This window comes from Aphidius gifuensis, linkage group LG1, assembly GCF_014905175.1.
Source record: "Aphidius gifuensis isolate YNYX2018 linkage group LG1, ASM1490517v1, whole genome shotgun sequence".
NCBI lineage: Eukaryota > Metazoa > Arthropoda > Insecta > Hymenoptera > Braconidae > Aphidius > Aphidius gifuensis.
The window spans coordinates 28,997,458-29,024,218 of NC_057788.1; the positions used below are offsets into that span (position 1 = coordinate 28,997,458).

A 26,761-nucleotide genomic window follows, 5' to 3' on the forward strand; every position below is an offset into this window, starting at 1 on the left:
TTTTAAACTTTTGTTTTCATATCGGTTAACGTTGTAATTTCCCTTGTGTGTTGGCAAAACGTTTATTACCTCTTATCTTTTAGTCAATCATTTTTTTTTTTTTTTTATTCTTTTTTGATGTTCACACCCTGAAAGAGATTATCTCTCTTGCAACTTTATTTATTTATTTTTTCGTTTTTTTTTTATTCACACTTTTGTGAAGAATAAAAACTTGATTATCACACATTCTATCTGATGCCTTTGAGCCCAATACTTTATTTTTTATCTCTACCTTTCATTCAAACTACTTACCATAGTTTTATTTATTTTTATTTTTTCTTTTTTTATCATCCCTCTTATCAATGTTATTTCTTTATTTGATTTAAAGTTTTCTTTGAACTTGACGCTTGATACACTTGACCCAAAAAATACAAAAAAAATTAAACTTATATATACAAAGGAAGTCTTTTTATACGACACACAATATATCAAATGTCGAATTTTGTATTTGTTTGGATGAATTGTTTTTTTTTCGTTTGGAAAAGTTAGAAAAAAAAAAAAAAATTAAGCACAGAAAAGGAAAAACGAGTAAAGGATTTACACTCAAGTTTTTTTTTTTTTTTCTAAAATAAATAATTTAAAGTTCAATGGTGTTGAAAAATAAATACAGACAAACACATAAAACACATATTACTCAATATACAATATAATTTTATTACAAGTATTTAAAACACATTTTTTTATATATAAATTAAAAATACATCACTTTAAATAAGTAATTTATTATTAATTATTATCAATTATATCATAATAATTTTTAATTACAAAGTCGTTGTGAAATATACCCTTACAGTACTGAATTTATTAATTTATATATTAAGTTTAAAAAAAAAAACAATTAATAATAAATAACTTTTTTTATTTATACAAAAATAAAATTAAAAAATAAAAACAAAATATTATATGTACACATACATACACACACAGATACACAGAGATATTTTTTAGATGTGTTTAATGAACATTTATAAAATTACATTTAATATTTAAATAAAAAAAATTGGAAAGAAATTAAAACTAAAAAATTTCGACTAGGGTTAATAAAAGTTTCAAAAGGTGCTGAGGGCTAATAAACTTGATAGCAAGATTGAAAAGTACTAAACGTAATTAACAACGATTATTCAATCACAACCCACCAAGTTAACCCCACTGTTACAGGATTAATTAACGTGTCTCATCGATCGAAAAAAAAAAAAATAAAATACTAAAAATAAAAATCCCCCGAGAGAAAAAAATAAAAGGCTAAAAATAGTGAAAAAATTTTTTACTTTTAATTGAAAAAAAAAAAGGTGATTCATTTAAATAATAAAACTAAATGAATTAATAAATAATTCAATTTGTTTTTAATTATTTAAAAAAAAAAAAAAAAGAATAACAAAATAGTTTTTAATTTATACAAAAATTAAATTGGTTGTGGTTGGTCCCAATCACAAATTGTGGCTGTGAAATATAATAAAGAAAATAGTTTGAGGGAGATTGATTGGTTGCTGAGTGAGAGAGGGAGAGCCACGAATATTGCCAACAAACTGTTCGATAACAGGTTGAACTCTAGATAGAGGGTAGTTCATAGAAAAGTGGAAAATATGTTTGAATATGAAATTGCCGAGGAAAAAAAAAAAAAATACGAGAAACAAGTAGGTAAAAAAAAGGTGAATGACACAGAGAGAGTGGTGTATATAGGGGAGGAGGAAAGAGGGTGTATCAGAAACTAGACAGTTGGACAGACAGATAGACACGAATACACACGTATCGAGCTGGGATATATAATATTTATTTTAATTTTTTTTTTTATATTATTTTCATTTAAAGTTCTTTTTTTTTTTTTATGCGTGAGAACACGTGTGGGCGTTTGATGGGGGATGGTTAGAAAAAAAGAGAAAAATGGGAAATAAAAAAATGATGTGATTCGTGGTCGTTGTGTGTCATTTAAATATAATATGTTTTAAAATAACCGACGGCGGAAATGAAATGTACATATTAGAATGCAAGACTGACTTGACTTAATGACTTTTGTCTCTCTGTGATTTCTATATTCTCTCATTTTGTATATCTTCTATTTTAAAGTTTTTAAAAAAAGAAACACATTTATTTTTTTTTTAAATTCATTTCATATATATAAAAATCAATTAAATTGTAAATTATTTTAATTTATTAATATTTCAATGTAAATATTAATTTTAAACTTTAAAACTACAGTCTTAAATAAACTTTATTTATGTAAAATTTTATTTAAACTTTATACTCTAATTTTTTTTTTTTTTTAAATTTTACAAAATTTACTTTTAGCATTATATATAATGAATGAAATGAATTTTAGTTTGTCAAGTTATATATATACGTTTTTTTTTTTTCATTATTTAAATATACTTTATTTAATTTATCCAATTTCCGAAATTTTTTTTTATTCAAAAAATGATAAATAAACATTGAAATTTATATTTTATTATATGAAAAAAATTATGGACAAAGCTGTGTATGTGGGATATAACACGGCCCAGATTTTGTCAATCGTGCATTCTATTATTACGCACCCTATCACCGTCAATATTTTATTCATACAACCCCGTCGACCGAGTCGAATGTGCCTGAGAATATACCCGGCAATATTGAAACGATGTTTTATTTTATTCGCAGTGTGCCATGCAAAATACATCTACAAAGAGAATGAAAAAAAAAAAAACCATTTTCTCACCCTTCTCACTTGAAAAGAAAAAAAAATCCATTTTTATATTCAAAACATTTTGATATGGGCATCAAAATATTCTCACAAACGCACTCGAAATATACTCGAATCGATTTAATGATTTTTGTATTTTTAATTATTGTTAATATCATTTTTTTAATAACACACTTGTCCTCGCAATTATATATTGAACCTTTTAATTAATTCTCAAAATTTATTTATTTTTTTTTTTTCTTTAATAATTCATCAAAACGTAACATTATTCCAAACGTAACATCATAAATTAATAAATAAATATATATCTTACATTAATTAAATTACATAATATAATTTTAAATATTAATTGGATCTTAATTATATTATTATTTTGAATTTTTTTAATTTTCTTAACACTAATTATTTATATATATATATTTATAATTTTTTTTTGCAAATTTACAGCTAAAAACGCATGAAAATCTTTATTTATTATTGCTTCTTTAATTATTTAATTTTTTAATTAATTTAATTAATTTAATTACAAAAAAAAAAACATGAAATTAAGTAAGAAAAATAAGTAAATAAACAATTGTTTAATTTATGCTTCTTTACTCATTAAGGTGCGCATCAATTTGTCAGAATGAACACGGATAAAAAAAAAAAAAGAGTTTTGCATCGCTCTGTTTCGTATCCCGTGGGTATTATTTTTTGTTTTTTTTTTATATTTTTGTTATCTTTTATTCTTTCTTCTTTACATCCGGGAATCGGGAATGTTCCAGGTCGTTTATTCTCCTGGTCTTGCACCCTTACTCAACCCACCCCATTTACCTATCCATCCCCCATTCTCAAACCAACGGATTTTCACGCGTTCTTTACAATTTTTTTATTTTTTTAATTTTTGTTTCTATTCATTTTTCTTTCTACGTGACTTGCCATTTTTTCTATACAGAAATAAATTTAACTCGTTTCTGTCAAATTCACATCACCGGTCATTTATTTATTATTGTTGCTATATTTTTTTATTTTTATTTTGAAATTTAAAAATTCACAATTTATCTCATTATATATCCTTTTAAGTTTATTAATTAAATTTTTTTTTGCTAAAAGTTTTTCACGAAAAAGCAAAAAAATATCATTGAACTTTACCAAAAGTTCAAAGTATTTATATTTTTTCAGGTATCTTGGCAATTATTATTTTTTATTTTATTATTATTAATTATTATAAAAAAATTTTTATTTTATATATATTTTTTTTTTAAATTTGATTTGTCGCTTTGGCTGCAGCGATTAAACGATATACACCCGCATATATATTTTTGAATGAAAATTTTTATATTTCAAAAGAGATCAAAGTAATTTATTTTTTCGAAAAAAAAAAAAGCAATTTAAAAAAAAAAAATCGTGGTCACATGCGGAAGACGTATATGTTTCACTCGGTATATCTCATTATCTCATAAGCTAAACTACCAATTGAATACATAAAATATTATATGTAGTTTTTATTTTTTAATTATTTTTTTTTATTTAAAACTCCAAAGACGTTTTTTATTCCATTTCTTTTATCTATTCTTATACCCGCATTTAAATAGTTAAATTCGTTTGTGATAACTTGTTAAAAAATTTATATTAATTGGCACGTGGAATTATCAAGGAAGAACCAGGACATCGATAATAACCGTGGACGTGTGTTATATTGCTTGAATAATCTATACAACCTTGAATTAAATATTAAATTAAACCTAAATTTAAACAAAAATTTTGTCTTTGAAAAAAATCATTACACATAAAAAATTTAACACTTTTTTTTTTTTTTTTTTTTTGTTCCCCATCATCAAACTACACAGTATTTAACAAACAAAAAAAAAAAATATATATACATTTTAAATATAATATAATAAAACAAATATGTTGAGTCGGGTTTTGAGTTGTTGTCATATTATCCAAAATGGCTCGTCCGACATTTACGTTATAATAAATGGCGGTCGGCGAAGGGATTAAGGCACCGAGCACATCACGGAGTTTATAAAACTTGGATGACACACAGAAAAAAAAATATAATAATTCCAATATCCACAAGAACATGTGTGTTTCATCATTTTGTTCTTTTTTTTAAAAAAGTATAAACTTAAAATTTTTAATCATCAATAAGATAAATAAAAAATAAGCAAGCTAGATAAATAAGCTATATAGTTTATTCACACAAAAACAACATGTGGCTTATCAGGTAATGACGGTCGATAATCATAATCATAATTAAAATCACTATTTGTTGGTAATCTTCTTGTTCTTGATGATTTTGGACTATGCATACGATAAAGTGATAATACTTCCTGTGGTGTTTCTCTAATATCAGTTACATCAGCAACAGCATAAACACCTTCAATACTACTTTGACGATTATCATAAAGACTCATACTTGGTCCATTATTAAAACCACCACCACCAACACCACCAATATTACCAACAACATTACCATTACGTTGACAATATGGTGATTCATAATATGTTTCATTTTTAACACTTGGTAAATCATAAAGATCATCATTTGTTTTTTCAATTAATCTTGATGTTTTTTTAGCATTAACATTATGATTATTTGTACCAACATAAACAAGTAATTCTGGTCTATTTATTGGTGGTGTATATGATGGTCTTTTTTGTCTTTTATTACGTGTTATATATATTATTAATATTAATATTAATATTATTGCAATAAAACAACATATTGCTGTTATTAACATCCAAAATGTACTCATACGACATTTTAATGAATTATCACTTAATGTTGATAATTTTTTACCCATAAATTCATTATCATAACAAATAATATCATTACTATCAATAATTAAATTATTATTATTTGTATTTGTTATTGTTGTATTGTTACGTTTTTCATATGTATTTATAACATTCCATAACCAGTGTACTGAACAATTACATACAATTGGATTACCACCAATTTTTAATTGATTTAAATTATCAACTGGTAAATTTGTTGGTTCAATTGTTGCTAAATTACAATTACGTAATGTTACAATTTTTAAATTATGTAAATTAAATAACATACGTGGTGGTAATATATTTAATTCATGATTACCATCAAGTTTAATTTCAATTAAATTAACATTATCTGAAAATGCTTGATTATCAATCCATCTTATATTACAATCACGTAAATCAAGATATTTTAGCTCAAATAAATTACGAAATGATAATTTATCAAGTTTTGATAATGGATTTTTTGATAATATTAATTTTGATAATACATTTAATTTTGATAATGCTATTGTTGGTAAATTTGTTATATTATTACCATCTAAATTTAAATTTTTTAATGATATTAAATAATCAAATGAATTATCATCAATAAAACGTATCACATTATTTGATAAATTTAATGTTATTAATGATGATAATATTGGTATTGAATTTCTTGTTATTGATTGTATTAAATTATCAGATAAATTTAAATATTTTATATTTTTTAATAATTTTAAATTATTTGTTGGCATATCAAGCAATGAATTACGTGATAAATCTAAATTTATTATTTTATTATTATTATTAAATAAACCAATTGGTAAATTTGTCAATGTATTACCACTAATATTAAAAATTTTTAATTCATTACAATGACGTAATGATTGATCATTTAATTCACTAATATTATTATTACTTAAATTTATATTTATTATATTATTTAATCCTTTTAATGCATTTTTTGTTATATTACGAATTAAATTATTGCTCAAATTTAATGTTATTAAACGTTGTTGTGATGAAAAATTATCAACACCAATTGTATGAATAATATTATATGATAAATCAAGACTTTCAAGACTATCATAAAAAACAAATGCCAAGTGTAATGTTGTTATACGATTATATGATAAATCAATGTGTCGTATTTCGGGATTTAATTGTATTGGTACAATATCAAGATCAGCATTTGCACATGATGCACGTAAATATTCATTTTCACAATTACAATTTCCCGGACAAAGATCATTTGCTATTGTACTATTTGACAATGTTATTATTATTATCATTAAATTTATTATTAATAATTCTGATTTTGATGCCATTCCATATGAGCTGGTTATCCGATTTTCTCAATTCACCTGTAACATAAAAAATAAATTTTTTTTATTTAATAATTATATATACAATTTCGTTATATGATTAAAATAATCTAAAATCTATTTTTTTAAAAATATAATAATATTGACATTTTGCCCTTTAAAATATCACCCGCATAATATGAAAAATATTTTAATTTTGTTATCAAAATTTTTCATATATAAATTTATCTTTTTTTTAAAAAAAATTTTTATTTTTTTTATTGTATGAGCTTATTTTCTTGACATAAAATGACCATTAAAAAATATATATATTTTTTTTACGATAGCAATTTGTATATAATATATATTTTTCATCTTGAAACATAAAAAATAAAATAAATATACCCATTTGTTCACAACAATTACAGTTGACATCAATATAAGCTATTAAAAAAAATGAATAAAAATAGTCTCGATGTATTTTATATAATGTATATAATGTCGAGGTATATTAAGTGTAATAATTTTTTAGATTTATAGAAAATGATCTTATATGAATATTGCTGTTATCTTCCAAGCGAATAAGCAAACTCGAAGATGATATATAGAGGATGATTGCCTGGAGCACAATTCTCTAGCAATTTACACATATCTATTCGAACAAGTAGTTCATACCTTTGGTTCAATCTTCACCTATCGTTCATATATTATACTCTACACTATCCAGTGTTTCAATATGACACAATATATGCGCTTCATATCTCTGTAAATTTTTATCGCACGAATGAGCCCCGTCACGGGTCACGTAACCTTCGCTTTTTGGAATTTTGCGCACGGTCGAGTCTATTTTTTTTTTTTTTTTTTTTTCTCTATATATTCTCTATATCATTCTACATTTTTTTTTATTATTCTATTTTTTCCTTTTTTTTTTTCATAACGCTTATGTATTTTCATTTTCATTTTTTTTTCTTTATTATCATTTTTTTTTATTTATATATATCGTTTTTGTGTGTGTGTAAGTAGAAATGCGTGATCATATAAGCATCAAAATTTACAATAAAAAATTTTTTTTTAAAAAGTACCTATCTTATTGTGAACCACACACAGACCATCTGATGCACGTGTTACTCTTGACTGCAAAAATATATAATAAAATTGCCAACTTTGCGGCCATCTTTCAAGTTTAAAAAAAAAAAATTTTTCCAAACTAAAAACGAGTTTGAATATACATTTTCCAGTATAATTTATATAAAATATATTTTTTTTTTTTTTCATTTTTGTCTGGCAATGTTATGTTTGCATATTAAAATAAAACAAGTTGATAATTCAGGGTTATTTTTTATTTCTTTCTTGATGTATTTGCAGTTGAATTAAGGCAAATAAATCAAGAGTGGAAAGAATAAAAAAAAAATGAAATGAAATAATGGAAAGATGGATAATAAAAAAAAAAAAATAATAATGGTAATAAAAAATCAAATCACATGGTGGATGAATCTGCTTCGCAATTGCCCATGACCATGTATCGTTGTGTGCACAAATTTTATCTATATCTCTTTTTGTCTCTCTCACTCATTATACGACATACGAGTAATAGTAAATATTGTTGATTTACTGGACGAGAACATGGACGTTATGTGGGAGTATCATCCAATGTTGTGTATACACATTTAACGAGTACCACACGCTTCTTATTCGCATATTCCAAAATACAATACTGCCCAGTTTTTTTTCTATATATTTTTTTTTTTTTTTTTACTTTTTATATTATTTATCTATTTATTTATTTATATTTATTTATTATTATTTTTAAGCGTAGATGCACCATACCGCGAATATATATATCCCACTTTTTTTTGCTATTTTTTTTAAAGCTCGTATTTTTTACTCTCACTTGTTATATACACTGGAAAATCTACCTTTATACTTGCTGCCTACATGGGGAGCTTTTTTTTTTCTATTTTTTTTTAAGAAGGCTAGTTTTATATAATGCACGGATTTACAACCACCATGATATCTTTTACCATTATGGTATACTCAACCCTTATTTTATATTTATTTATTTTTTATATATTTTTTTTTTAACACTGACATTTATTTATGTGACGATGAGAATATATTCTTGGTTTTTAGTTTTTTATTGTTACATTTCTGACGAACGATTGTCGTCATTCTTTACCTTCTGGTTTTATTATTGTTATAATGTTTTTTTATTTTTGGAAAACTTTTTTATTACCATCGATGGTATAAAGGTGTGCTGAAGAATTTTTTTTCCATTCCTTTTATTTATATGTATTTTTTTTTTTTTATGCTATCTTGGATATATAGTGAAACTCTACATTGAAAGGACTTGAGAATTTTTATGATTTTGAGGATTTTAGACGATTTAAGAGTGTTTGCCATTTTCTCTATTACAATTTTATTTTCTTATTTTTTTCATACTATCTTTATGCTGCTTTATATATATACTTTTATTGTTATTTTATTGGTATTTTTTTTTATTTTATCTTTTTATAGTTGGAATTTGATTAAATACGTTTTTCATTTGAAAATTATTATTATTGTTATTTAATGATAAAATAATTAGAATAGCTTTATTTTGAAATTTAATAACAATGAATAAATAAATCAAATTGATTGGAGAAGCAATTTATTTTATTTATTGAAACAATTTTATCTAAATACGTTGTTAAAATTGAGATGGTATCTCTTGTCAAGAAAATAAATCAAGAATTAAATTTACCCTTGATTTTTATCCCTATATATATAAATATAAAGATACTGAATAAAAAAAAAAAAAAAAAATTCTTTTATATATTTTTGAATATATATTTTACAAACGTAGATAAATTTTTTACTTAAAATTTATTTTACAATACTGATATAAATCTTTTATAGTTATCAATCAATAAAAAATTCAAAGGTATTTTTATTTTTCATCTATTTTAAAATGTCAGTAAAAATAAATAAAAAAATATTATTTTTTTTAGCTCTTGTCCAATGTATATGATTTCTTTTTGATATGACGTTTTTATCAAAAATTTATAACAGTGTACGTGGCAAGTGTGCAAGTATAAATAAATATAAAAATAAAAAATATAAATCAGTTTTGCAACCTCGAACATCCGTGGCTCGTATCCGCTATATAACCGGATACGTCATTTTTCCATGGCAATCAGGGAGACCTCTTCTTTCATCCCCTTTTTTCTTAATTTTTTTCTTTTATAAATTTTTTTTTTTTTTTTCTTTTTGCACGTCACCTATTTACAGAGCGTGCGAGAAAATTGAGGAAAAAAAAATATATATAAAAAGAAGAGTGGAACGGACAGAGACTTGGACCATCAGCCCTTTGCTTCTTTTAGCTTTTTTTTTTTTTTTATTCCATTCATTCTTTTTATACTACCTTTTTTGTCCATGAATAAGAACCGGGCGTTACGTTATTCGAGAAAATTCTCTTCCGGTTTTTCTTTGTCCCCGCAAATGGTGGTGCGACGGAACAAATTTTCTATTTTTATTTTACCTTTTTTATCTCTGGACTACTTGACGAGACAGAGTACCCTTGAATAAAAATGCCAGCAAATTATTTTCCACTTTCGTTAAAAAAATAAATATATAGGTTTTTTTTTTCCACTTTTTTTTTCAATGCTCATTTATATATATATTTTTTTGTCAATTTATTTTTTATAAACTTTGTTTTATCTTATTCAATATTATTTTGATCATCAGTCGGACGGTTTTTTTTTTTTTTTTTTCATTATTTTTATATCTCAAGTCTTCTTTGGATCACTTGGCACGTGGTTTTTTGTATTTTTTTTTTTTATAAAGTTGAATCGTCTATATACTGGCAATCGACAAATACGCCAAACGATGCTTCACCAATTTCTAGAATCGGCTTTCTCTGTGAAGAAAAAGGTAAAAAAAAAAATAGCATTTCCAATTGCCCTAGTCAACCTAGAAATCTCTTGATACTTATTTTTCTTTCGAATCGAAGAAAAATTCCATTAAAATTACTTACAACAATGGTAGAATAAAATTTTTCAAAAAATTTTCAAAACATCAAGATATATCTTTGAAAAATAGAAAATAGAAATTTTATTATTTTCTCTTTTTATATCATGGAAAAAAAAAAAAAAAAAAAAAGTTATCATGCGAAATAAATAAAATAAATAAAATAAAAAATATGTAAAACTTGAAGTATCCATTTTTGAGAAGAAGCTATTACTCTTTTTCTGCTTCGTGATACAAATAACACAATTTGCCAAGTACCCCTATGAATAATTCAACTTACGGAGGACAGAAACAAAATAAAATCAGAGATTGGGCCGAGTGGTTTTGCATCAAACCGAGGGAAAAAATAAATATATATAAAATAAAAAGAGCAAAAAAAAAAATATAAATATAAAGACAAATTCTTGTCTATAATAGAATCTCAGTGATTCAGTAAAGTTGTTGGGGTAGTAGTCGTCTTCGTCTTCGTCTTGGTCGTCATGGAGAATAGAAGCCAAGAAGTCGTCATTGGGGTAACGCATAACAAGACAAGGCCATTCAATTTACAGAATTTCACTGGATTTTGGTCTCAAGGGGGTGGTTTTTTTTTTTTCATATATATAAAACAAAATGAAACTGAGTGAGATAAAATTTGCCAAAAAAAAAAAATAAATATATATAAAGTAAAAAATTCAAATGGACAAAAAATACCAAGAAGATTTTTTTGGTACTCATACCACTCGAGTAAACCGACCGGGGGCAATGGAATTGTAGAAATGAGAGTCTTCTTCAATTCCAAAGTGCACCACGATGATGACGACGACGACGATGAGGACGACGACTACTAACTCAAGCACGAACTGCGTCAGTCAATGCTGAAAAGCCGAGTGAATTCAACTATATATTTTTTCCTTATACATTTATTTATTTATTATTTATATATATATTTTTTTTTATAGAGTAAGAAAAAACTATTTTATGACTGTATTATCGTTTATATATATTCACGAAAGAGCATATTTGCAGGTATATACTTGAATTCCTTTTTTACGTAATCTTTCATTCCCTTCATTTTTTATTTTTCACAGATGAAAAAATTCTTGAATTTAATACACCTTATTACGCTTGATATTTTTTTCATTATTGGAATATGAATAGATGTATATAGGTATACATATTTGAGTGGTTATATGCATTTTGATTATAGTTTATCAAGATTATATTGACGTCTACTTTATTAAGTCGTCGTCGTCGTCGTGATTTTCGAATGCTTGTATGTGAATTCTCAGATATATATCGGTGTTCAATGTTCATATTGAAATGATTTTATTTATTTTTTTTTTTTCATGTCTTTTTTGACAATGTTTATAGAGTGGGGTCTTATTGGAATATCAAGATCATGTCATTGAGTATATATTGGAGAAGTAAAAATATATTCGAAGCAAAAAAAAAAGTTATTCGACTACATATCTACTGAATATGACACGTGAAACATTGACAACTCTTTTTTTTTTTTTTTGTTGATATTTTATTTTGCTTTTACTAAAATTGGATTATTTTATTTTTATAAAAAAAATCTTTAAATTTATTTTTGGTTTTTAATTCTTGAATTTTTTTTTTCTATATATAATCTAAATTTTTGAATCTCTTTTTTTTTTTTGGTATTTGAATTACTCATTGATTTTTTAAATCTTTTTTTTTTTCTTTTTTAATAATAGAATATAAATAAAATTTAGAAACCAAAAATAGACATAAATTTTTTTTGACTTAAAAATATTCTATTCTTCTTTCATATATATATTTTTTTTTTCGTGTGATAGTCGTTATTTTTATTTTATCTAAGTTTAGAATCTATGAATTATCATTTTAACAAAACAGGTGGTCAAAACAGCTGCTATGCCACACAGGTATTGCCTAAAACTAACCCTGTAAAAGTAGAAAGAAATTTTTTTTTTTTTTTGGGTCCATCAGGGTTTTGGGGGATGGCATAGGCGCCTTTTATAAACACCCGAACAATGAAAATATATATATATCAAAGTCAACTGGCAAAGGTATCCTATATATATAAATTCGTAAGGTTCAATTCGTTGTATTTTGTGTACAATTGAAATCCCAAAATAGTGTGCACTCGTGACTTGAATAAATCATTGTGTTTAAATTTTTTTTTTATTTTTTAAAATTTTATTTACATTTGGATAATCTCAAATATTTTATACAAATTTTATTTAACATTGTTTTAATATTATTTACGATTTCAATATTCTAATAATTCATTTAAAAAAATTTTTTTTTTTTTATTATATTTCGTTTTAATTTTATTTTTCATATTTTTTTAAAAACTTTTAAAAAGTTTTCTCATTTTTCATCAGATTTACAGATGAAATATAACACATGAATGATTTTTAATTGATTTAAATTTTTTTTTAAATCCAAGTTTATTCAATTTATCACGTTATCATAAATTTAAATATGAAAAATAAATAAAATTTAAATTTAAACTAGATTTATAATTTTTTTTTTTAAATAAATTTTTTATATGCTTGTTTTGATATTAGCTATGTATTTATGATTCATCTAAATTCCTAAAATTTTTGACCTAAAAAAAAACACATGGGTTTTTTTTTAAAAAAAGTGGTCTAGTCGACTTTCGTCCAGTATAAATTATTATTATTTATTTTTTTATACTTGTTCATCGGTATCGTATTTTTATTTTTTCGGAGATCTATAAAGGCTCATGCCAGATCATCTTAACGCTCGATTTGTCATCATTGCGACTCATGAGGATAAACTTTATTTATATTTATTATTATTTATTTTTTTTTTTTCACGGAAAATACCAATTTTCGATGAGCTTTTCGAAGGACAAAAAGCTCAACAAAGTAAGATATTGCTTGTAGACGAGGTCTCAATGTACCCATAAGTGCTGAAAAAAAGGGATTTGTTTGTCTCATGGTGGCAATCTTTAAGCTATTCACACATTCTCTATCCATATATACCTTACGAAGATTTTTATCTCAAATGAATTATCACACATAAATATTTTTTTTTATATACACCAGCTGGTGCAAGTAACATCTGTACGTATTTAGCATCATCCATAAACAGCTGTCATTAATTTTATATATTTTTTTATCCCGTACAGTCGCTCCTCCTTCTCCTCCCACAAGTAAAAAAATAAAAAATATATGTATGCTTTTTTTAACCCCTCAAATATAAAGATTAATTATATAATTTCTTTTAATATTTAAATTTAATTCAAATTACATAAAAATTTTATATTAATTAATTTTAAAATTTAATAATATATATATTTTTTTTTTTAGTTTAATCAAAGTAATTATTTTAAAAGGATTTATTAATTTATTATGTCGCTTTTTATTCCATCTTCAATTTGATGATTAAATTTTGTTTTTAATACACAAATTTTTACTTAATTTATTTAAATATTTAAACGGATAAAATATAAATTTAATTGTTAATTATAATTTTGATAATAAAAGATAATTTTAATGCAAATATTTATAATTTAAAAAAAATATTTAGATTTGTATATAAAATCAAAGAAATTTTTGGCATTATTCCAAGTTGTCAGTCAATCTGTAATTTAATGTATGTATACATTGAATACAAGTGTGTTCTGCAGCAATTCAAATATAGTATAGACAAACGACACTGAAAAGGGATAACCGGAAAATGGCATTTCTATATACCCCACCCAGTTTAAGGGAAGTCGATAAACCGCGTCTGCGTACTGTTAAACCTATTTTCCAACCCCTTTGGTATATCCTATCATTTATCCTTTTTTTTTCACATTTACTGAAAAATATACATCCCTGGTTTTACTATCATCCCAAAAGGCTTTCTGCCTTTCTCAACTTGTACTACAAAGTAGGGTGGCCGACACCTTGGTACCGCATATATTCGAGGTCGCACGGATTAAAGATATACCATCAAGGACACCAACCAATCGCGTATACACATATTTTATTCTTCATGTTTATTAAATAAATTTTGTACGTGAAACAATTTTATATTTTTCATGTCTGACTATATATATAATGAAATTTCTACTTGTGCTTTTTATTTATCTAAATTTTTTTTTTTTTTTTTTCTTTAATAATAATTATATAAATTTAAATAATTAAATAGTTAAAAAAATAAATTCTTTTTCCTTTAATTTTTTGCTTCTATTCAAGCTTTTGATTGGCTTTTTTTTTTTTTTTTAATTTATAATAAAAGAAAAATAAAAAAATACTACTTATCTTCTTATGTATTTTTGAGTATAAAATTTATTATCTTTTTTATGATTGTAGAAAAAAAAAAAAATCATTATTTCATTATTTAAGAGCATTATTTTTTTTTTGTGGTTTATTTTGGCAAGTAGATTTATTATTTGTATATAAAATTATTTTATATTTTCATGTCTGACTATATAATGAAATTTCTACTTGCGTTTTTGTGTGTGCTTTTTTTTTTAATATACTTTTTTTTTTTTTTATAAATATAAGTGAATACATATTTTTTTTGGATATTGATATAAAGATTAGAGATTGTCATTTTGTTTGACAACGTTGAAAAAATTATTTTGGATCATTTGAAGGGATAATGAGAATGTTGAAAGTAGACGTATAAAAAGGGAAAAAAAAAAAATTGGAGCAAAAATGTTGACTTTGTTTTTATTTGTGTCTGTGATGAGAGTACAGTCGAGAGGTGGATTCTCGGGTTACCGGATCCGTCACTAATAGGGTAAGGCCTGCAGGGACATATTACATATACACTGACTAAATGAAAAAAAAAAAAAATAATAAAAAGAAATTCTATAGTCCAAAAAGAATAGAAAGAAAAAAAAAATTTGTAAAATGAATAGAAATGTTTGAGGGATTTTAACTCATCCTGGTTTAACTTTGGTGAAAATCGTGTGTTAGTTTTGAGGCAAAGGGTGTCTAGTTATTCTTCAATATGATAGTAACATTGAGAAGAGAGATTTTACATATCGATCTAGGGATTATCAAGTAAATGATGGTATAAAGTAAGAGACTTTTAAAAATAAAAAAAAAGATACCTTGTGGATTTTCCTTTCGGTAGATTCTTTAACCACCCTCAATGGATTTGTTTTATATGAACGCGTCTGACTCTAACTCAGACAAAAAAAAATAAAAAAAAAAAAATAGTTATATATAAAAAATAAAAATGAAATAAAGTAGAATAACCAAAAAAAAAAAAAATAATAAAATGAAAAAACAAAGACTACAGTAACCCATGTAAAAAAAAAAAAAAATTGGCAAAAAAAAAAAAACTTTTTTCAAGAGAAAGTAAGTTATCACGCGAGATCCGGTACAGGGCGTTGCCTCTGGTGGAAAAAAAAGTGGGAAATATAAGGAACAAAAAGTAGAAAAAAATAAAAAAAAATTGTAAAAATAAAAAATAATAAAAAGAACGAAGCTTCGCCGACGACAGGCGAGAGAACTCGGACTGAAAATTGATGGGACGTGAAAATACGTGTAAGAAAAGAAGAACAAGTAAGGGGGGGGTTGTATAAAGAGACGAACACTTCAACCCCTACTTTTCCATACACACCCTGAGTATTTCAAAAATTCACTGTAACATACAACAGAAACTAAAAAAAAAAATATAAAAAAAAATACAAACGAGAGTCTCTCGTTTGAACTCATTTCTTCAATTCTCACGCGAGTGTTGAGCTTCTTTATTTCTGTATTATTCGCTTCTTCATCCCCTAAACAAAAATTTTACTTCCTATACATATATCTGTTTCTTCTATTTATTCTTTTTTTTTTTCATTGTTATATATATATTATATACACAAGTTTTTCCTTTCTTTAGAAATATAAAAGAACCAAAAAAAAGTAACTCTAAGGCATATGTCACATTTAGGCGTATTAAGGGAAGCTTTGGTCCAGTCATCTTGGTTATTTATGGTCACATTTATGCACATCTAACACATTCATATTTAATACTGACATGAACGCCATATTGTTCTGGCAACAGTTAACAATTTTTCTCAATTTTTTTTAATATTACATTTTATATATATATATATTTTATTATTTCTTTGTTTCAAATTGTCTCGTGAGACATAACACACATGTTCACTATTTGTTCTTTCTTTCTCTCTTCTCTTTTTATTTTTTAATATTATTATTTCTACAAATTATTTTTTATTATTATTATCATTTTTATTATATTATTATATTTTTTTTTTTTTCATCCAATTAGATTGCCATATGTAGGTAGCAATTAAATTTCATTTGAAATGATAACGAAATTTCAAGTTATGTACATTTTAATATGAAAATTAAGAATTAATTCAATTAAAAATTTTATATGATACAATTAGCTTTGAGAGTTTAATTTTATCTTGATGTAGATTAAATAGAACATATGAAAAATTAAATGATTAGATTTCTACTTTTTTTTTTTATGGTGAATATGTAAGGACATAACGAGTGGTAATTTCTGGATGGTTGTGGTGTCGAGTAATTTCCACGATTTCCTGAGGGGTAAAAAGTATATAGAGGGTAAATACATTTTTGATCTCATTCTAGTATTAACTATATGTGCTTTTATCGTCATTTTCAACCTTTCAAAGTTTCCCTAATATACAAATTCCATATAAATTCCACTTTCTATTATTATAAAAGTATTTGTAGTAATTTTTTTTTTTCAATAAAATTACAGTTAATTGACGATTATCAGTATATTATCAGTATATACATTACAAATTCATTTATTTTATTATTTTCAAATTACATATAATTTATGTAATTATATATTTGACAATTAAATTATCATTTATCATTATTAATTGCCGTATTAATATGATATATAATTTTTATTTTTGTATATGTAAAGTGAAGTGATAAAATTTGAAAAATAATTTTATAGATAATTTTATCTTGACTATCATTTTAGTATACATGTATATAATAACTCGATAATTTATGAGTTTTTTATACATGTAATTTTAATGTTTAATTTATTTATTTATGGGCGTGATGAAAAAAAAAAAATAATAATATTTTTAAATATCTAGAATTAAAAGCAAACACTTGTATATTTTTTATTTTTTATATAAAAACCTCAAATAAATCTCCGATCAATTGTTACACTCAAATCCACTTCAGTCCGGTAATCCAAATTTATTGTTCAATATATTTAATCCACAGGCATTTTAACCCTTGCTACTGTGAGAATACATTCGTGTTGGATATATATATATTTATTATTTATTTTTTTCAAGTGTGTTGTGTTAAAAAAAATGTCTCATAATAGTAAAAATGATGAGCATAAAGAAGAAAAAAAATTTTTTAAATATAAAAAAACGACCAAGTTTGAGGGGGATTTTATAAGTGGAAATATATATCGTTATTATAAGCTCATGTATCCGTGAAATTATATAAATCTACTTTACAAAATTTTTATCCAATATATATTATTATATATGACGTTATATTTTTCATTTTTCATAAAATAAATTACTCTTTTTTATTTCAATTGTTATAGAGCATATACAAAAATACAAAAAAATCTTTTAAATATTTAAAAACATATATGATAATTTTTATGGTGTTTATTTGTTGTTAAATATTGTATATACTAAATATTATATTTTTATTTTTCGGTGTTTATTTTAGTTTCATTATATTTATATCTAGCTCCCGTGGAGGTGATTGATTATAGTACATATACAAAGCGCTTAAAAAAGAAAAAAAAAAAAAGTCAATTTTAATTTTGACTTGGTTGATGAAAAAGGGGGGGAAAAAAGGGGGACCGAGAGATTTAATAGGATTCATAGAGTATTAGGAAATCATCGGGGGCGTGTTTAACTCAGTGATGAAGCGGCGAAAATGAAAAAAAAAAAATTAAATATATAAAAAAACTATTGCTAGGCATGACGGAGTGAAAAAAAAAAATTAAAAATGAAAACAACGAGTATAAGATAGTGAAAAAAAAAAAAAAGGAGAGAACAAGAAAAAGATAAATTGAATGGAGTGAGAGACAAAGCCACGAGTTTGACTCTGTGAAGTAATGACGATGCATACCGTGGGATCCCATTAACGTTCCCCGTCGAGTCTTCGTTTTCAAACTAAACGAGAGACGCAAGGTGGGTTAAATTGTGGGTGGTGAATGAGATAGGTAGATGGTAGAGTTTTAAAGGAAATAAATTGGGATTATCCGTGAAAGCGTAGTGGTTATATATATATAGTTTAGGGAGGAAGGAGAAAGTTGCCACCGCGACGACGCCTTCAGGGTAAGGACATCTAGGGGAATTTATATGAGGAAATTATTACGGCGTAAGGAGGATGTCTGTACCCACTACCCACCATTATCATCCTCCAAGGCCTTTCGATCGACCGAATTACACTCTTTGAAAATTTTCAAGATAAATAAAGAGGATAATGGAGATGAAAAAAAAATAATAATAATCACGGCGAATTGAATAATGAAAAATGGAGATTATAAAAAATGAAAAAAAATTTTAGATGATAAAAATAAATCATCTGATTTATATTAAAAGTTTTTTTTTTTTTTTTTTTATATGTTACTTGTGGATTTTTTTTTTTTTTTTTTGGTAGAATATTATTGTTTTAATAGATTAACTTTAAATTGTTCAAATTTAAAACAAAGTTATTATATTTATGTGTATTTTAAATCTTGTCTTAAAAATTATTTTTAAAGTTAAAAAAAATGGCCTTTTTTAACATATCAATTTTTAAATAAAAAAAAAATATAAATAATTGAAATTAATTTTTATAATTTATAGAATAATTTTATTTTAGTATTGTTTAAATATTAGAACAATAATATCATGAAATTTTTGCTTAGAAAAATATAAAATTTAAAAGAAAGAATGAAAAAAAAATTGCAATTAAATTTTAAAACTTTTAGAACAATTATATTTGCATGTTTTTTAAATATGAGAACAATAATATTTCGAAATTTGTACGCGGAAATATATTTTTAATTTTTAAACAAATATGTCCTGCAGCAAAAACTCCAAAGTTTTGACTATACAAGTCATGGCAAATTATAAAATTCAAAAAACAATGAAAAAAAAATTAAAATAAAATTCTAAAAACTTTCAAGGCAATTAAATTTGCATGTTTTTTAAATATTACAACCATAACATTATGAAATTTTTGTTTTAATTGTAAATATTTTACCGTTTTTCCATTCTATAAAATCAAGTTTACTCAAAAATATTTAAAGAATAATAAATTTTTTTAATATATAACATTTAAATTATACGAAAAATAAATTAAAAAATAATCTTGATAGTTTGAATTATTTATAAAAATTCATATACAGATAATATTAAAACAAGCGAAAATAAAAAAAAATCAAGTACATCATATATATATATATTTTTCATTTTGCACAATAAGAAACAAGATGTTGCAAAATGTTGATTACACCACCGTATAACAGAGACATTTGAGTTCTCCCTATTTTCATTATCCGCATGGTCGCATTTTCCGCTTCCCAGTAACAGTAGTAGCTGGGTAAGGTAGCTTCACCGTGTGTTTTATATACCACTACTACACAACCATCACAATCACACAACTATTACAATCACCTTATATACACATATAGTTTTCCAAGTAAAAGGAAATAACCCTCATGCCCCAAGCAATGCTGGCTTATATCACGAAAATTGAGACAAACGAAAATCGCGTAAGCGTATATATATATACATACACAAAATAAAAATAAAAAAATATATATATACAACAATAAATTTACAATTGAAAACAAGAGAAAAATAATAAATATAATAACAACCCTTGCATATTATTAACTCTATTGACCCTGAGGGTTTTCATGAGTGTCTGTGTTTCTATAATTTTGCAAATTGTATTTATCATTTTACTGTGCACTGAAACATACAAAATATGTAAAACAGTATGGTGTAAAGTAGTTGCAAAAAATATAAAAATAAAAAAGTGAAAAATTTATACGGAGAAAAAAAAGAAATATTAATATATGAAAATAGATGAAAAATATGAAAATACACAGTTGAAAAAGACAGCGCTAAACAATATAAAAATGAAAAACAATATAAAGTTGTAGCTGAAGTTTGCAAATAGGGTGTATCATCATTATCATCATATATGAGAGTAAAGTCAACACAAGTGTATATATAATATATACACAAAAAGCAAATGCCATCAAATGAATTGCGTGTGAGTGTGGTGGATGATATGCTTGTGCTAGATGATTCTGTGCGGTATGTGTTATCATTATATATATAAACTTAATACTCTATGTATATATATATTATATTAAGTGTACCACATACAACACACAGAGATCATTTTGACGATGGAAGCTACTCGCGAAAAATATATATGTGTATATAGGTGTATATATATATTTGGAGTGAGAACGCGCGTACAATTTCACGCCACACTTTTGCATGCATAATTGCGCCGCGCCCTGGCTTTGATCACAGGGTCCCACCTCAAAGGGCTTTGCATTCCACACACTCGCGGCTTTACAACCCAAATCCATCAACACATACGTATTCATATATGTATATATTTATCCCCCTTTCGTACTGATACAACATCAAAATAAGCATACACTTTAAAAGATAAAATCATATAAAAAAATAAAATAAATGAACAGATGAAACATATATAGGAAAAAAAATACATTATGTATTAAACACATGTATCCTTACAGCTTTGCGTATATAAAAAAAAAAATATATATAAAGATAATATTTTCCTTTAAAAAAACATTTGCAATATAAAAAAAGAAAAGTCACAATATTGTACGTGATTTTTTTCTTTTATTTTTTTATTCGTATTTTTTATATAAATATTATACAGTATATTTTTTATTTTTTTTTTATGCTATTATTATTATTTGTGTATTGAGATGAAACATGATATTTTTATTGAAAAATATCAAAAACATTTTCTTTTATAGATATTTATAAATATCAAAAGTACCGATTGACAAAAAAAAATAAAAAAAAAAAAACTTGCAGTTAACTTGAAGTCTATTAAAGTTTGTAAACATTCAAAAGTCACTTGGCATTGACCTTAAATAGTCAAAAACTTGCAACTAAATGTACAAAGTTTTAACTTGAAAATTGTACATGTGTATAAACTACCACTTTCACTAACAGCCCTTTACAATAAATAAATTTTTATATAGTATAGACAAGAGTCTTGAACGAACTTTGTGAAAAACAAATAAATTGAATGAGACAAAGTGAATAAAAAAAAAAAAAAAAAACCATATAAACATATAAGAAAAGGACATTTGATAAAATCGACATAAAGATTTTAGTGTTCTTGACCTTGAATAGGTTGGTACTTGAGGAGCCACGAATAAAGGGTAGAAAAAATTTTGAAATAAAAAATATGTACATATAATAATAATTTTTTTTTGAAAGAAATGATGAAGATAAAAGCTGATGCAGGGTTAAAAAATAATATATAAGAGGCAGGTGTGTATTTCGTTTCAATAGTCAAACGAATTCACTATATGTTTTCCATTTTCCCCTTTGATATTTATTTCTCTTTCATGAAAATTCACGGATCTGGAAAAATCTGTCGTGTCAAGGCAAACAGCTGCTCAATTTAGTATATAAAAATATTTGATGGTAATAGCTGATAGAATGATCGTTTAAAAGAGACAGAATTGTTAAATTGAAAGTTGTTTTTAAAAAAATAAAATGAAAATTCTAATGGCCATGATGATGATGATGATGATGGTGGTGGTAGAATGGGGGTGGAGTGAGGTGGAATGAAATTTATTCTGAAAATAGAGTACTCTCTTGTATTGTCCCCTAAATTCTCGTAAATACAAAACATAATTTTTTTTTTTTTATTTTAATTTATATTTATGTCTTCTTCAATGTGTTTGTAATTTTTTATATTTATTTTTTTTTTTTTTATATTCTTGTCTTTATTTGTGACTGGGGTATAAAAGCATGTGACGCTTATATATAGTGTCTATATTTGTGCGGCCCGCATGTGAAAATAAACGAGATGAAAAATTCAACGACGAATTATGCTTGGCAAAAGAAAATACACGCGTGCCACTATAAAATATATTTAAACGAATAAGATCAACGACATAACGACTATCACTTTCATCCACGTCAAATATATATATATTTAAAATTTAAAAAAATATATTTATTTTTTATTTAAATCTAAAACAAAAAAAAAACAAATTAATGATCTTTTCTATCTTCAGAAATGAACAAATACCTCACTCACTCACGACACATGCCTGTCATTATTATCATTATTTTTTGTATATGTATTTTTTTTAGTTTTTTAAATTTTAATTTATTTATCTTGTGTATTTCATTATTTTTATTTAACAGCTGTCTGGCTATAATATTGCTTGATGAAGTAAGAAATGCTTTTAACATCATGTCTTTTTCATATCTAATCTAATAAACGAAACAAAAAAAAAAAAAAGATAAATCGTTTTAACGACAAAATTAATAGCGTGTTTTGTTGCTTTTGATGTCTTGGAAAATTGGTCTATATAGATAAAAACAATGTTGTTAAAAAAAAAAGTTTAAAAACTATACAGTAATTGAATTTTTGCTATTTTTTTTATTTTTTTTATTTTATACATTATATTCTTTTTTTTTTTTATTCTTTTTTCTATATATATACTTTTCTATTGTTGAAAGAAATGAAAAAAAAAAAAAAAAAAATTATTATCTCAAAACAATAGCCTTGCAGTGAATATTTTTTTAAAAAAAGATCAATTTTCTATTCAGCCATTAAAATAAAAAAAAATTAAAATACAGGGTAGATAATAAATTTGCATTTACTTATTACCCAACAGTATAAGACTCCAACAGAGAGAAAATTGTTGAGCAATTTGTTTGAGTATAATGAAAAAGGTGATAATGATAAGCTTCATTTGAAACTTTTCTACCGCACAGACACCAAAGAAATACTAAATTTGTTGTAAGGGTGGTCTCTGATTCAATGGACGAGCTTAATACAAGAATAAAAGAAAACAAAAAAAGTATCTAAAAATGAACAACCAGGGGTTATAAGAGATGTATACATTTGGCATTTTTGCCGCGGGTATTAATCGATAATACCCTGAATTGAGAGAAAAAATAATAATAGAAATACTATGTATCAAAGAAAAAATACATTGTAAAAAAAAAAAAAGGGGTGCATCTAGTTATAGTGCTCCCTTTAAAATGGAAAAAAAAATTACAAAAACATAACAGTAATGGAAAAATATAAAAGAAAACAACCTTAAGCTCATGCCTTTTCTATAAACCATCTAAAAAAAAAATAGAAAAAATAAAAAACGAAATAGGTAGATATATCCCTTTATTTATTTTTTTACTCTTTTTTTTGTTGCCTTGGTTTTTAACCATTTACTCTGTAACCTAACTATAATAGCTTAGAAAAACCATTCCCCGGTATTTTCGGAAGGATAGCATGATAAAGATGGGCAATATATAAAGCAGTGTATTAGGAGGAAAAGACGTACTCCCCTGGGGGGTATATAGCTTTATGCTACTATGTATATACATTGGCAAAACCATACCAACCAAAACCAACTAACCAGTTTTGCACCAAGAGAGAGAGAGAGAGAGACAAATAACCACACTACTATATACCGTCCAGGGAATTTAATTCATTTCAGCTTTCGAGTAGAAAATCATTTCCGCTTGTGCTACAGGGATGAGATATTGTGTGAGATGGAATACGTATAAAATTGTAAAAATAAAAAAGGATAAAAATAGATAAAAGTTTAGAGGTGAATGAGGGAGAACGCGAGGGGTGTTATAAAATGAAGAAAAGTAAAAGAGAGGGAATTAATCGACAGCTAGATTCGAGGTGAAATCACGAACGTAAATGCTTTCTATGGAATTTCTAGTGGATTCTGAGAATGAGCGGGAGACAAAAGGCACACACAAAAAACTCTTTTTTTTTTTTTGCTCCTTCATTTTATAAAAATTTTTATTTATTTTATTTTTTTAGTACGATTGAAAGTCGTGCTGTAAAAGACTCCCAACTTTTTCCATTTAATCGAGAAATTTTTTTAATTATTATTTTCTTGAAATATATATAAATTTTTTTTTTTTTTTTTTATTATATGAATAGTAAAGAGTGAGGTATATCACTATTGTTCTGATTTTTTCGCGGGTTAAATTACATCTATTGAAAAAGTATAAAAAAAAAAAAAAATTATTCACGATGAAGTTGGGGAAAGAGAGGGAGCAAGAGAGAGACAGGAAAAAAAAATGGATTTTATAGATGTATAGAGTGAAAAATAAGAGTTTGAAAAAAAATTTATTAAAAGTTTGTTATGAAGTTGTTAGTCTAGTTTTAACAAGTAAGCGACAACTCCTGTCAACTTCAACGAATAGTCAAAAAGTCGTGCATCTCGTTAACTCAATATACATGTACACAAGTAGAACGTTTTTTTTTTTCATAATTTTTTTTTGTTTATGATGTTATTATTGTACATTATTAATGAAAAATAAAAAAAGCCAAGAGATGTTTTTTTAATGAAATTATACAAAGAGTTTGGTAAATGGTTAGTTGAGTTTTTTACTAAATTTTACGTGATGATAAACTTAATGAAGAAACATTGTATGCAGAAAATACTTAGTGTGTGTGTGTGTTTATATGTACATTTATTAAAGGCATAAATGCTAATGAATACAGAGGTAAATGTAAATGACACTCAGAAGTCACATCTTGTGTTTTCCTCGTGTACTTTGATGTTGACAAAATATACACTCAAATTATGTATATTTTAAAAAAAACAGATATTTTTTAAACTCAAAAATATATTTAAAAAAAAGCTAGTACAAGTAATTAAAAGATGAAAAAATAATATTCAATCGTATATATGAAATATTCTGAAAACTAATAGGCTAATTAAAATGCTGAGTTTGCTACCGTGGAATTTTACTCCGTAAAATTTATATATCTGCACATAAACAAACGGAGTCGTTAAAATTACTCCATTATTTTTAAACTTTTATTTTATTTTTTTCGTTTCATTTTTTTTGCGACTTTTTGTGAACAGAGAAATATAAACTTAATTTTTTTAATCCTGATTATTTAATTACTACTATAAATCGAAAGAAATTTTTTATATAAATTCTACTAAAATTATTATATATCATAAAAATTAATTTTTATAATTAAAAAATTCATAAAGATGTTCATTTTTTTTTTTTTTTTTCTATTCTATTTTAATTATTATTTTTTGTAATTAGAATTTTTTTTTTTTAGATATGAAATTACTTCTTTTTATATTAAAAAAAAAAAATACATTTGTAAGGATTCTTTTTAAATCTTTTTATAATAGTCCTAGAATATATTTTTCTTATTTCATCATTATACTCACCATTCATTCATTCATTCAAAAAAAAAAAATATATAAATTCAATGATAGAAAAAAAAAAAAATTTATTAAAATTAATTCAATAATAAAAAATTTTTTATAACTGACGAAACATGTACTTACACCCACAAATATTATGATAATTATATTCTCTTTGACTCATCAACATTGACTAAAATGTTTCCAATGTTTTTTTATTATAATAATAATATATTAATAAATTATTATTAACTCAAAATATCACCACAAAGTTAAAACCATTCTCATGTTTTTTTTATTTTAATTTTATATTAACACACAATAAAAAATAAACTTTTCATAATTTTTATAAATAATTTTGTTTATTTAATATCACAGTGGTGAAATAAAAAAAAATATTAAAAAACCACATTCATAAAAAACCACTTGAAGAAATTTTAACAGCCACAATTTTTTTAATTAAATTTTTTCGAATTTATCCCAATCAAAGGTGTTTTTTTTTTCGTTTTATTATTATAATCACGATGATGATGATGATGATGATTATGATGATAGAACAGGTATACCCAGAGAGATACTGATCAGCACTGATACTATTGTGAGTTGTGTGTTTCGATGGCAAAGAACGACGATAGACTGCTGTGATATCCCT

General features: G+C 24.5%; 1 protein-coding gene across 1 annotated transcript; it reads right to left on the bottom strand.

Annotated features, from left to right (window-relative positions):
* Nucleotides 1-1,070: 1,070 nt before the first annotated feature.
* Nucleotides 1,071-26,761, bottom strand: LOC122860138 (leucine-rich repeat-containing protein 15-like). Its single transcript, XM_044163825.1, has 2 exons — nt 26,254-26,761; nt 1,071-6,822 (listed from the first exon to the last, which is right to left on the bottom strand). The coding sequence occupies exon 2, from the start codon at nt 6,784-6,786 to the stop codon at nt 4,897-4,899; it is 1,890 nt and encodes a 629-aa protein (XP_044019760.1). The 5' UTR covers nt 6,787-6,822; nt 26,254-26,761; the 3' UTR covers nt 1,071-4,896.

Coding starts and splice junctions, on each gene's coding strand:
- LOC122860138 (XM_044163825.1), bottom strand. CDS start 6,786: ATGGCATCAAAATCAGAATTATTAATAATAAATTTAATGATAATAATA.